Raw genomic sequence first — 13,029 nt, 5'->3', positions numbered from 1 at the left:
GGTGACTGGATCACTCACGATCACTCGTCCTGCGGTGATCGTGTGGTCCGTGCGTTTCTGCCTATCTTATCGTGCTGACCGCCCTTGGGGCAGTGCACTGCGGTAACGGCGGTTGATTCTGTGACATTTAGTAGACTGATTAATTTAATAGTATAGAAATCATATAGTATAATAAGTTTAGGATTAGACTGCTTCTTAAGAAGCTCTAAATAATAAGAAGAATATAATTCTAGTAGTTCTATAGCTAGAAATTATTTCTATATATATATTATATCTATATAAGATATAAGAGATATATATAACTTATATAAAGTATTAGAAGTATATAATATTGAGACTAATAGAGGCTGATATTAATAAGAATAGGCATTTTAAAATATATTATAATAAGTATAGTATCTTTTTATATAAGAGGAAAGGCTATTAGAAATAATAATATAATAGATTATTATAGGAAATAGATAGAGAGTTATTATCTATATAATCTTAAAGAGATTATATATAATATAAGTTATAATATTAACTATAGTTAAATTAATAGCTTAATAATCTTATTTAGTAGTCTTATAGCCTTATTTTAGTTATTAAATCACTCTTTTTTTAATTTTATTGATTTTATTATATTTTTAAATAAATTAAGGTGTTAGAAGACCAAGGGCCCCCTATTATAGTATGTAATTAATCAAGTTTATTGGTTGCTTAGATTTTAGTGGGATTCGCTGGTATCTCTAAGTACCACTGAACCAGACGGCCCCCTCTTATTCGTCAAAAGCCGGCGGTACGAAAAACCCACGTTTTGGCGCTCAAGGGGATAGCTCTTGACTAGACTGCTTCTGTGATTTTGCTGACGTGTCTGTCAGCACCAGCACATCTTAGCTCCCCGCTACCCGGGTATGGATATGTCAGCGTAAACAGTACATGATCCTTCAAGAATGATCCCTGTCGAGGCAGACTATTCTTACTGGGATTTGTGAGTATTAATAAGGCGGAGAGAGCCGAGGGCTTCCATTGCGGGAAAATTCACGCAGGTCATCCCGCTCTTCAGGCAGTTTAATGTTCACCATTACGCTCTGTTCATGAGTTACAACGCTCGAATTCCTTCTGGCCATTGAGCTGTACAGAGTCAATATGAACGCCTCAGCAGTCTCTCCAGGGGACCATTTCTTTGAAGCAGACGGCATCCGTTTCCACTACTTCGTCGGTGGAAGCGGTCCTCTCGTTGTTGTCCAGTCAGTTGGCTGGGGTATGCCCGCGGACTACCTCATAAGTGGTTTTGGTCCTCACCTGGAACAGAAGAACTCAGTGGTGTATTTTGAGCCGCGCGGCAATGGCGAATCTAGTAGGCCTGCTGATGCTGAAACAATGTCCGCCAAAAGGATGGCCGAAGACCTGGATCACCTCCGAAATCATCTTGGGCTCGAACGCTTCCCTGTTTTGGTCGGTGCATCTCATGCTGCCGCCATAGCGCTGTGGTACGCCGAGAAGTACGCATCTCGAGTTGACAAACTCATACTTGTTGGAGCCCAGATTATGGACAGTCCTCCCAATACACACATGATGGACTGGTACAGCAAGCGCAAGGATGACCCTGCATACGCAGCCGCAGCGGCTACGCTGATGGGGTTCTATGGCGGAGGGTCGGAAGGAATCCCCAGGACAGATGAACAATTCAGGGCAGCAATGGACACGCTCCTGCCGTGGTATTTTTCAGATACCTCCAAAGCCGACATTCTGCGCCAGCAATTCGCGGCGGGCAAGACCCAGCTGGCATTATACGGCCTCCAGACGAACGTAAACGACATGAAGCCAGAGAACAAACTACCACATATCGAGGACGCAGGCAAGGTGCAGGCCAAGACACTGATACTTTGGGGTGCGGAAGACGCCATGTGCAGTCAAGGGGCTGCACATGCTATCGCGAATGGCATCGCTGGATCCAAGTTGGTCATCATCCCGGGAGTAGGGCACTGCATGCACCTCGAGGCACCAGAGAGATTCGGAGTTGAGCTGTCCAAGTTTCTCGATCTTTGATGATTCTGATGGTAGCCTCTGAAGTACTGTCAATCGACCCTGAATCACACGACAGGTTCGATAGGCCTAGCTCGGCAAGAGGCCCCTGACTGTATATAAAACCGGTTTTGGGTATCGAATTTGACAAGCTACAGAAAGAAATGATTGCAGTGCACGTTCAAGCAAATGTTTGTGTGAGAGTACTTGTAGTTTAATTACTCATTTTGGCCTCCATTGAGTCCCAGGACTGGTAAGTAGGTAGCATTGATAAGATAACAAAATTCACTAGACGGCCGATGCAACCACCCTTGAGCCACCAACTCCGCCTTCCTTGTGCCTCTTGGCTCCCAAGAAAAAAGGGCCCCGAAAATTCCAATCTGGCCAGAAGAGCTTTAGCTTCCATTCGCCTCCATCGACATCCACCAAATCTCGCATTCACAAAACCACCGAAATCTCCCCCCTCCCCCATTTCGACATTCCCGACCGCTCTCGCCCCCCTTCTAATACTTCTTCCACGACCTCCGGCCGCCGTTATCCCCCTCTTGTACCGTATTCACCGCTCTCCAACTCCGTCAAGATGAATCCCCAAGTGTACGTCTACGATGCGCTCGTTCGCGACGCCCATGCTCGCGGCCACGGTCGCTTCCCGATCGCTGTCCCATCGCCGGTCTGACTGACAACGCGTGCAGCACCAACCTCGTCATCATCCTCGGCATGATGCAGGTCGCCAAGAAGGTACCCTTCGACGATCCCAACGTTCTCAACATGTGCCGTGGTGCCTATGTCCTGAGCAACGTGATCATCCTGTGCATCTACTGGTACATCAACTCGGTCATTGACCGCAAGAAGGGTACGTCCATGCCCTGCCACGTCTTACAACACACCAGGAAGGAGGAAATGTAGAGGCACAGACGCAAGGAGCAGAGCTGACAGACCAACGCTGCGACAGATCTCACCACGCTCAAGTACGTCGAGCCCGCCCCGATGGGGTCGACCGAGGAGGGCAAGCTGGTCACGACTACTGTCCACGCCTACGACAAGTCCCAGCTCAAGACCATGCTGCGCGGGCAGATGATGGGTGTTGCCATGATGGCCTTCATGCACCTGTACCTCAAGTACACCAACCCGCTGCTCATCCAGTCCATCATCCCCCTGAAGGGTGCCTTCGAGGCCAACCTCACCAAGATCCACGTCTTTGGCCAGCCCGCCACCGGCGACCTCAAGCGGCCATTCAAGGCCGCTGCCGGTTTCATGAACGCGCTCCAGAACGGACAAGTGCAGAGCGACAAGAAGGCTGTCGAGGCCGCCGAGCGCGCCGGCCGTGGTGGTGTCAAGGAGGAGTAATCTGCTGCTGCGGTAAGGAAACGCACGACATGGTGGCGAGGGGGAGACGCTGGCGCGTGTGGCTGATCCAGCAGGGTTTGGTTCTCTCGAGGCTTTTGCCCGGACTCGGCTCGGATACCCTAGCCCCAGCCTATGCTTTTGGGGCCAGGACGGCCCCAAATTCGGTTCAGCCCAGCTTGCTGGCACGTGTTGTGCCTCGGCGAGAAGTAGGATAGGCCCTGTGTAAAAGTAGTGTAACTGTAGGGAATCCTAAACAGACACTCTCGATACCATGCACCAGTCCGGGCCTCAGGAATGACGGATCTTCAACCGATGGATGCAGTGAAACGCGCACGAGGGCGTGGCTTGCAACCCCACTAAATTTCAGATCAGTCGACCACACTAGCTGCATTGGCAGGCGCCAATGCTTGTAATCATGGATGCTGACTCGCAGGCTGGCAGTGAGCACTGCCTGGCGCCATTAGTGCCAAATAGCACAACGTCATGGTGCTGTTGCAGATAACTCATTCTCAAAGTTCCAGTCGCTTCTAACGACACCTCCCCTGTCTGCCGCCCGCAACACATAGCTATGGTATACTGCATCTACAAGGCGCGACCTTCTCTCAGCCTTCCGTGAAGCCGACTTGAGATCAGCCGTTACTAGAAGACGGGGCGCGTGCCTTGGCCTTGTTATGGAGCGTGCGTCGACACCCCCGCCCCGCCAGGCAGTGTCTGGAAATCCAGCGTCACCGCCGACGCCAGAAGTGACTCGCCGTTTAGTAAGTCAACCCTGCACAGTCGCTGGTTCGACGCCTGCAGCAGCAATGATGCGTAGCGCAGGCTAACGGCCCTGCTTAACAGGAAGAATCACGACTCAAGTCCAAAGCTCTCCGCGACCAGAACGAAGCGGCGCAGCGGGCATCCGGTGGAGTGTCGACACCGCATCGCACCCCCTCGGGATTCATCCCGACGGATGATATTCATGTGGTCGGGGCCGGGCCTAGGCAACATCAACCCAGCAGCACTAAGCGACCGCACTCGTCCATATCGCAAGCCTCCCCTTCCAGCGTCCCGCCCTCGAACCGCGATGGCACCAAGCAAGATGGCGAGATCAGACCGGCGCGCAAGTTCACCAAGTTTGTGGACTACAACTTCAGCGCCATGACCGACACCAAGGGTGGTTTCCTCTCGGCCGAAGACGACCCGTACAACAAGGCGTTTGCGACGGATGCTGCCGGCAGCAAACCGGCCGGAGAGGAGAAGCCCAAGCACATGACGCAGAAGGAGTGGGAGAGGCTGCAGCTCCTTCGCAAGCTGCGCAGGCAGAAGGCCGGCCCTTTCGAGCCCGGACTGAGCGTGCTGGCAGATGAGAAGGAGCGCAAGAAATGCCGCGAATGCGGGAGCCTCGAGATCGACTTTGTCTGGGACGAGGTGTTTGGGTGTCGCGTTTGCAATACTTGCAAGGACAAGTATCCAGAGAAGTACAGTCTGTTGACCAAGACGGAATGCAGGGCAGATTACTTGTTGACAGAGCGTGAGTTCCCCTTCCTTCCACCCTCCCCGTGGTTCTACTCTCCTGCCTTGTTCCCACTGACATCCGACTTCATTTGGGGGCAACAGCCGAACTCAAAGACGCCGACCTCCTACCACATCTGTCAAAACCAAACCCGCACAAGTCACACTGGCATGACATGATGCTCTTCCTCCGGTATCAGGTGGAAGAGTACGCATTCAAGGAGAAATGGGGATCGGCAGAGGCGCTGGATGCCGAGTTTGAGAGGCGCGAGGCGGACAAGAAGAGGAGGAAAGAGGCCAAGTTCCGGGACAAGTTGACGGAGCTCAAGAAGCGGACGAGGACCGAGGCATTCCGACGCAACGCCGCCAAGGGCGGTGCGGAGCAAGGGGCAGGCAGGGCTACAAAGTTTGGGGACCGGGTCGGAGCGGCCGAGAAACATGTGCACGAGTGGGGGAGAGCGGTAGAGACGGAGGAGGGCATGACGGTCAAGAAGTGTCTTGAGTGCGGACTCGAGGTCGAGGAGCTTGCGCTCTGATGCAAACAAAGCAACGTGCCTTGTCCGGGTCAGACAGACAAGCAGAGAGGCAGAGAGACAGAGATCGAGTTGACGATACCAGGGCAGGGCAAGCAGCCCCCGGCCTTGCCGGAATACTACCTAATTGATACCCGCCAGGCTTTTTCTTAGATCTTGCTACCTGGCTTCAGCCAGCAACTACGTCACATTGCCCAAAAAGCACGAACACCGTAATCTTGTCTGAGTGCTGGACGTGGAGGAAGCCGATCAGTTGTGATCGCATTTTGAAACGAACCAGAGACTGCTAAACCACAGCACAGGCCACCCGCCCCGTGGATCAATCCCATTCGTGGCACCCTGGACTGGACTGCTGGACGAGCTGCCCTGCCCCGGTAAAAAGAAAAAATTAGGGACTGTTCCAGAGGACCCCTGCACGACCTCACGTGTATTGGCGTGTGCTGATTGGCACAGGAGTGGGCTTTTCAGGAGCTACAGCCAACACTTGTCACGTCCGAGGCGCCCAAGGCAGTCTCAATCCACACACAGTCGTCCCTACCCGCACCCCCATCCGTCGAATCCCCCACACAAAGGGGGAGAGAGCTTCCCAAGTCCTCACTGCTGCTGCTGCTGCTGCTAGTTCCCTACTGGTGCTGCAGTGCGTCCGTGCCACCACAGTCCACGCCCGCCTTTCTCGCTACAGGCGAAAACCTGGCTTCGACTTCGCAACAGTCTCGGCCGGCTGTATCGCGACCTCAGCTCGCCTTCGACATCCGGCAAGCACACGAGCTGCGCGTTTTCTTTATTCCCAGACCTAGCATCATCTGCAGCCTAGCTTTCCCCGACGGGATCCTCTTTCTCTCGCAGATAAATTCTGCCCCTGACCAACCACGTCGCGTCACCAGAGGTACCTAGCTCCCTCCATCGAGCACCCGTACTATCACTTGGACACATCGACCCCCTCATAAAAGCCGACCTGCATCCGTGGCAGCGGCTCTCTCGACTCTCTCTGAGCTCGACGAAGCTCATTGCATAATCCAGACGCCCTTGACGGTTGTTGTGGTGCGCCCCGCGTAACCGCCTGCACCTTGGACCCTTGGGTCTCTCGTGTCGAATCGAACATACCTCTGTTGTCGCCCTGCCGTCTTTGTCGCAGCGCAGATGCGCACGTACCCGACTAGTGGCCATACCTATCCGCAGACAGGATTCACATCGAAGCCGATTCGACATCACGCATTGAACGCCCCAGGTGACCGATCCTCTCAACGGAGGAGGAGCTGAAATCACGGGGACGGCGAGACTGGTTGCGAGAACAGGCAGCTCCCTCTCTGGTGCCATGGGAACCAATACTGGCAACGGTATGGGCGGCCCCGGGGGCGATATGGGCCCTATGCAGGGCAACCCCTCAAACCAGCCTCATGCCACAGAGTACACGTTACAAGGTACGTATCGCCATCAATGGCTGATGCATTGGAGGCGCTGACATGGGTTTCTGGTAGGCGTGATGCGCTTCCTCCAGACCGAGTGGCACCGCCACGAACGCGACCGCAATGCATGGGAAATCGAGAAGCAGGAGATGAAAGGCAGGATAGCCTCGCTCGAGGGCGCGGCAAGGAGAGCAGATGCGACCCAAAAAGCCCTGAAAAAATACGTCACAATCCTGGAGAAAAAGGTCAAGGAACAAGCCTCCCAGTTGAAGGGTTCTACATCGGCATCGGCATCAGCACCGGACCAGCCGTCCTCCACAACTGATTCGTTCGAGCGCGCCAAGAAAATCCAGGAGAAGCTTCAAGGTACTTGCTCTATATACCACGCCTGCGTCTGAGAGGTGCCGCTAATCTTTGTATTATAGCAGCCTCTGCCAAAGAACATGGAGATGCCACTGGCCAAGGCACCGAGCTGGATCGTATTGCCGACGACGAAACACAGCGGACTGACCTGAAAACCTTCCTTGATCAGTGCCAAGCCGAATTTGCCTATCTCATGATCACACCTGCCAATCCCATTCCTCCCAGAGAGTCGCCGCCGCTTCCCCTGATCGACGATCTGCGCGGTGAAAACGAGCCAGTCTTTGGCCTGCCCATCGCCCAGCAACAACTCGACCAGTTCTCTCAGCCGTCGCGGCAACCGCCAAACCACATGCGCGACGCTCAGCGACCTGCGCCTTCTCCTGCCAACCACGTACCTCCCCCTGCGCAGTCTATCTCCGCCAACAACTTTGCCGTCAAGGGGGGTTCCGATGCTCAGGCAGCTCCCATGGTCCGCTCGAGTGCTGAGGCAGCACCACTTTTCGGCAATGCTGCTGCCGACTGGCCGTCGACTTCTTCGGTCAGCACGCGCCTGGTGGAGGAAAGCATCGCTGATACCAACAACGCGTTGAAAACGCTCGGTCGACCAGAGACGGGCGATGATCCCGCGAACAAACGAGGCGCGATGGACCCCGATGGCTGGGACTTTAGCGAAGCCTCTTTTACCGAATCCAATGCGCAGCCTGCCACTTCCGCACAGCCAACAACTACCCGACCCGATAACGATGCCTTTCCTACCGCCGACAACCTTCCCAAATCCCCTAGCCGCGGCCCTGGCTCCCATCGTCGCAAGAGTAGCATGTCTCGCCGGAGAAGCGCTGACCACGAGCTCTCTCTCAACTCACTGGGCCAAAAGTCGGACAGTGGCAATTTCAAACTACGCTTTGGCCTCCGCGGACATCTCGATACCGTACGAACAGTCATATTTTCAGGGGGAGGCAGCCCGGGGGAGCCCGAGGTTTGCACGGCCGGCGATGACGGCCTGATCAAGCGCTTCCACCTTCCTCGCGCCGCCTCGCAACCAGGCGGCAGTAACGCTGCGTCAGATCTTGACGTGCAGGCCGACTTTACTCATCGTGGCCATCAGGGAGCAGTACTGTCCATCACGTCTTGGTCACCGTCGCCCAATTTTTCAACGGGTGGCCGTGCCCAAGGTGATGGTTGGATCTTCTCTGGTGGACAAGACACCTTCATTCGTGTCTGGGAACGCGGTCGGGTAGACCCGAAGGCCACTCTTGAAGGCCATAAGGATGCAGTCTGGGCGCTCTGCGTCCTTCCTGCAACACTGGGGGCAATATTCGGCCAGGAGAATCGGTATGGATCCGCCGACAGGATCCTGTTGGTTTCGGGCGCGGCAGATGGTATAGTACACGTCTGGGCAGTTAGTGCGCCGCCACAATTGAGCTCGCCACAGCCCGCTGGCGCTGCTGGGAGGCGCGGGCCGGGAAGCGGCGGGCGTGTTAGAGGCAACTCGATGAGCTCGGGCTCAGGCTTTCCCAACAGTCCACAACCCAGCATGGCTACCAGTAGCCCATTCCACCACACTCTTGTCCACACCATCACACGCTCAAACTCGAATGCCAGCCCGACAAGCATTACTGCTTTGGGTGCTAGTGGAGAGACTTTTGTTGTTGCGTATGCCGATGCTGCGATCATTGTCTACGACACCAAGACAGGTGACGAGATGGGCAATATGGCCAGCTTGGAGACATATGACGGTACCCCTAATACAAGTGTCAACGCTGTGGTAGCCACCACGTCGGGCCTTGACCAGCCGCAACTGGGCGACGACGATGCAGGCTCCGGGGGCGGCCCTACGGGTGGCGGCCGAGCCATGGCTGGTTCTGGTGTTGAGGGCGTTATCATTTCGGGCCATGAAGATCGCTTTGTCCGGTTCTTCGATGCCAACAGCGGTAAGTCTTGATGCATGGCTCAGTCTCGTCTCGGATTATGCTGATAGTGTTGCAGGTCAATGCACATACAACATGCTCGCCCATCCTGCTGCAATCTCGAGCCTCTCCTTAAGTCCCGATGGCCGCGAGCTGGTCAGTGCTGGCCACGACGCTTCGCTTCGCTTCTGGAGCCTGGAAAAGCGTGCATGCACACAGGAGATTACGTCCCACAGGATCATGCGTGGCGAAGGGGTGTGCTCTGTTGTGTGGAGCCAGGACGGTCGGTGGGTTGTGAGTGGCGGAGGTGATGGTGTTGTTAAGGTCTTTGCACGTTAGGAGACGGCTCCCGCAACGCCCTCACATCTGTGGCCTCGTCAATACCACCGCTGGTCCCTCCCTTCGATTAGGACGGACCAGACATATCGCAACAGCCAGAAGCCGAAGCAGATGACTCACGAGGCCCACCGAACGTCTGCGGGTAATATATCACCGATTAGCTCAATGACCTGGGATGGGGACGAGGCGAACGGGGAATGGTAGAGTTGTTCGGGTAGCCAGTCTCCGTGGGCGATGTTGCAAGTTGTCCCGAGGCTCTCATCCGCTACGCAAGCACCGGAGGGCAGCTCGTTCGCTCACTCCCGTCGACGGAAGAGAGCCATGGCCGTCAGCGAGGATTCGCGACCTTCGGCTGACTTGCTACTGTCGCCGATAACGGCTCTGGGTTGGTTGGACCTGGGGAATGAGGACGCACGCAGCCCATTGTAATGAGTAGAACGGAGTTGAACATACAAGGTTCATGTATCACAGCATCTTCACATAACAGAATACTTTTATGGTTTGTTTCGGTACTTCTAAGTCCTGCCCACTTCCGGTCTTTCTAGAGTTCATTATACGTCAGGCTAGCTACTGAAGTAAGCACCGTTCTCAAGATCTGATAGAAGACCGCATTGTTGTGGATTCCATCCCAGCGCCTCCCGGGTCTTGAAGCTCGAGGTAGGATTGTCGACGGTCACAACCTGACCCAAGAAGGGGCCAAAGTGATCTTCGGCTTCGCCACTCGGTTTGGACACCACCGGGACCCCAAGCTTTGCTCCAATCACCTCGGCTATGTCCTTCATCTTGACCCCCTGCTCCGCCACGGCGTGGAAGGTTGAACCAGCTGTACCATTCTCCAAAGCCAGTCTGTATGCAACCGCACTGTCCAGATAGTGGACCGCCGGCCACCGGTTCTGCCCATCATTGAGGTACACAGAGACACCCTTTGCACGAGCGAGGGCAATTAGTCTCGCCACGAAGACGTGATCGCCATCCCCGTGGTTTGTTGGCGGTAGCCGCATGATAATAGCCCGAGACCCATTCGATGCAAGCTTTTTCGCCAAGGTCTCGCATTGCCCACGAGCCGCAAAAATGGGCGATGTTGGAAAACAGGAATCGTCTTCGGTCACGAGCCGACCGTGAGGAAGTAGAGTTGTCACCGAGGTGACGACAAGTGGACGGTCGGACCCAGCAAGGCCATCTGCCATTGCCTGGACGGCTCTCTGGTCTGTGTTGCAGCTTTCGAAGAAGTCTCCATGGTCGTGGGCAAATGCTACATGGATGGCACCGTCCGATGAAGCAGCCCCTTCTTTGAGGATATCCAAATCCTGGAGTGAACCTCTCAGCACTGCGGCTCCAAGCGCAACCAATTCATTAGCCGAGTTGTCGGAGCGGGCAAGGCCTAAAACTGTGTGCCCAGCGTTGATGAGGTCCTTGGTAATTGCCTTGCCGATGAGGCCGGTCGCCCCAGTAACAAATACGTGCATATTGATTTTTCCTGACGATATAGTATGCTACGATTGGGAAAGAAATTATCGGAAGACTGTGCTATTACAATTCCTCGAGGAAGAGAGTAGGTTTATATACATTTGTGATCGGTACAAAGTGGACTCGCGAGGTTGCGTGCTCCATCGCGGGAGTGTCCACGGACTCTCCGGGGGGATCTACTTCGTCCCCCCTATCGCCGAACTTCTTTTGCTCTGTAGGGAGCACCTCTTTCAGAGGATCTCTTGTATCCAGTCTCTGTGTCGCAAATACTCCCCAGCCTGCACTACATGCTAGTTCAGCGAGATTGCCGTGTTCTGCGGGTCTGAAATCCCACACTCGATATCAACAAGCACCCGCCAGCTTGCTTACTTATTTGACTGGGGCAAGTGTTCAGCGGTGCCATCCGAAAGGCCGACGGACGGTCTTGATTTGCCACGAGGCTGAACCCTTTGTCATAGAATCACGGTTCAAGGCCTTTTTAATGGGTGGCCTTCTGTGTTGAACACATATCGATCCAGGCTTATCGTGTCGGTCGGGGAGAACATTAGGTATAAGTACTTTAGTGTTTCTGAAAACCAGAAGCTCTGCAATCACGTCAGTTTAGGATGGCGCCGGCACGCATGGAGTAGCACTTACCTCCATCGAGTCCAATCTTTGGAGATTGTTCGGTTTGGACGTTACATCGGCGATCGAGGCATATGCCAACTTGGTCTCGGTGGCTTTCGTGATGCTCTCAAACATCGTCCAAGCCGACTCCTGAAATTCCGCCTTGCCCGTCATGCGATACAGGAGGAAAGCGGACTCGACAGCCTCAGGCCGAAGGATATATCGTGGATCCCTAGCGTGACGAAATCCTCCCGGCAATGCTTGCGCATTACCATCGTGGTTGGTGTGGCCTCCTCCAGATACCCAGCGCTGCTCATCCCACTTGCAATCCTCGTCGATCGAGGGACATGGCACCATTCCAAATATCTCTGGCAGCAGCCCGGTCGGCATTTGCGAGTAACCCCATGTGCAACCGCGTGTCAGCCTTTCGCCAATGTTGACATCTCTATCCTTTCGGAACAGCTTCCCACCAAGACCAAACATTCCACCAGCGAAGCAAGTGAGATGTTGACTCTCGGGATCAAGTACGGTATTAGCTTGACCTTTCTCGTTGGTCTCGACCTCCACGGTTCCTGAGAAGAGAACGTCTTGTGCTCCGACTGCAGGTGGAAGCATCGGGCGGAAGAGCAAGTGCTCTGTCACAGCTTCAGCAGCGCCGCGATATAATCGCTCGTATTTTGGTTCCAGGCCTCCAAGAAGAGCATACATCTTGGGCAGATACTCGTAAAGGCTGTCGGCTAACGCGCCAAGCGTGAATTGTGTAGATGGCATGGTCTCGTGACGAAAGTTGATAAGCGTTGGCCACATACCAGGAAGCGCCGTGCGGTTTTGGTATGTTTCCAGAAGTTCGGTGACCCGGTTGATGGCATCATAGTATTTATCGTCGCCTGTGAGCTGTGAGAGGCGCGTGAACTCGAGTCCCAAGGAGCAGGGGGACGCAGAGGGATCACCGGTTCCGGCTAGTTGGTTCCCTGCTTGAGCGTCTGCAAAGTTGAGCCAGAAGCCCGGCAGCCGGTTGGGTGTGTCGAAGGCGGCATACAGCATTTCGCCAAGCTCCACGGCTTTTCTTAACAATACCTGCTCCCCGGAAAGGTCGTAGGCGCTCAACAGCCCACCGAGATATCTAATCGTGGTTTCGAAAAGATTCAAGGCCTTGTCTTCTGTCTTCATAAAGTCTATCCCCGCTACCGCGTTGACAGCTTCATAAAAGTCGTCCTTTAAATCCATAATCCAGAGCGTGTCAAGGGCGTCCATGATCGTTGCAGCCAGGCCCCCAAAAGTGTTCTTTCCTTCGCCTGATAGAGGGCCAAGCTCGTCATACTTCCAAGCCAACTTCTTGTAGCTGTTCCAGCTCTTTAAGAATGCCTGCTTCACCTTTTCCCTTCTGGCTTCGAGAATCTTGTTGGACTTCGGGCTGCTGGGCGACTTACCAAAGTCGTGCTGCACCGAATGAAGAGGCAGGGGAGCGCCATGAGGAAGAGCAACCATGTCCGCACGAGAACGAGGAAAGTGATGCTGAAATTGAGACCAGTCATAACTTGTATGGACATAATTGTATAA

The 13,029-nt window shown here is 54.3% G+C and overlaps 5 protein-coding genes across 5 annotated transcripts; 3 read left to right on the top strand and 2 right to left on the bottom strand.

Annotated features, from left to right (window-relative positions):
• Positions 1–1,128: 1,128 nt before the first annotated feature.
• Positions 1,129–2,031, top strand: E0L32_007698 (uncharacterized protein; the record flags this gene model as incomplete). The annotated part of the gene is made up of 1 exon (XM_031142471.1): positions 1,129–2,031. The coding sequence occupies one exon, from the start codon at positions 1,129–1,131 to the stop codon at positions 2,029–2,031; it is 903 nt and encodes a 300-aa protein (XP_030993430.1).
• Positions 2,032–2,587: 556 nt separating this feature from the next.
• E0L32_007697 (uncharacterized protein) lies at positions 2,588–3,354 on the top strand (the record flags this gene model as incomplete). Its single annotated transcript, XM_031142470.1, has 3 exons — positions 2,588–2,601; positions 2,700–2,860; positions 2,960–3,354. 3 exons carry the CDS (start codon positions 2,588–2,590, stop codon positions 3,352–3,354), a joined length of 570 nt encoding a protein of 189 aa, XP_030993429.1.
• A 415-nt stretch (positions 3,355–3,769) lies between these two features.
• Positions 3,770–9,396, top strand: E0L32_007696 (uncharacterized protein; the record flags this gene model as incomplete). The annotated part of the gene is made up of 11 exons (XM_031142469.1): positions 3,770–3,794; positions 3,961–4,112; positions 4,195–4,867; positions 4,954–5,341; positions 5,684–5,755; positions 6,020–6,267; positions 6,352–6,422; positions 6,610–6,802; positions 6,860–7,153; positions 7,213–9,081; positions 9,137–9,396. 11 exons carry the CDS (start codon positions 3,770–3,772, stop codon positions 9,394–9,396), a joined length of 4,245 nt encoding a protein of 1,414 aa, XP_030993428.1.
• A 563-nt stretch (positions 9,397–9,959) lies between these two features.
• Positions 9,960–10,862, bottom strand: E0L32_007695 (uncharacterized protein; the record flags this gene model as incomplete). The annotated part of the gene is made up of 1 exon (XM_031142468.1): positions 9,960–10,862. The coding sequence occupies one exon, from the start codon at positions 10,860–10,862 to the stop codon at positions 9,960–9,962; it is 903 nt and encodes a 300-aa protein (XP_030993427.1).
• A 64-nt stretch (positions 10,863–10,926) lies between these two features.
• E0L32_007694 (uncharacterized protein) lies at positions 10,927–12,957 on the bottom strand (the record flags this gene model as incomplete). The annotated part of the gene is made up of 3 exons (XM_031142467.1): positions 10,927–11,146; positions 11,422–11,447; positions 11,500–12,957. The coding sequence occupies 3 exons, from the start codon at positions 12,955–12,957 to the stop codon at positions 10,927–10,929; spliced, it is 1,704 nt and encodes a 567-aa protein (XP_030993426.1).
• Between the last annotated feature and the right edge of the window lie 72 nt (positions 12,958–13,029).

The sequence above is a fragment of the Thyridium curvatum genome, assembly GCF_004353045.1.
Source record: "Thyridium curvatum strain D216 chromosome Unknown NODE_47_length_323349_cov_79.126483, whole genome shotgun sequence".
NCBI classification, from domain to species: Eukaryota; Fungi; Ascomycota; class Sordariomycetes; order Thyridiales; family Thyridiaceae; genus Thyridium; species Thyridium curvatum.
This window is presented reverse-complemented; position numbering and strand designations above follow the sequence as displayed.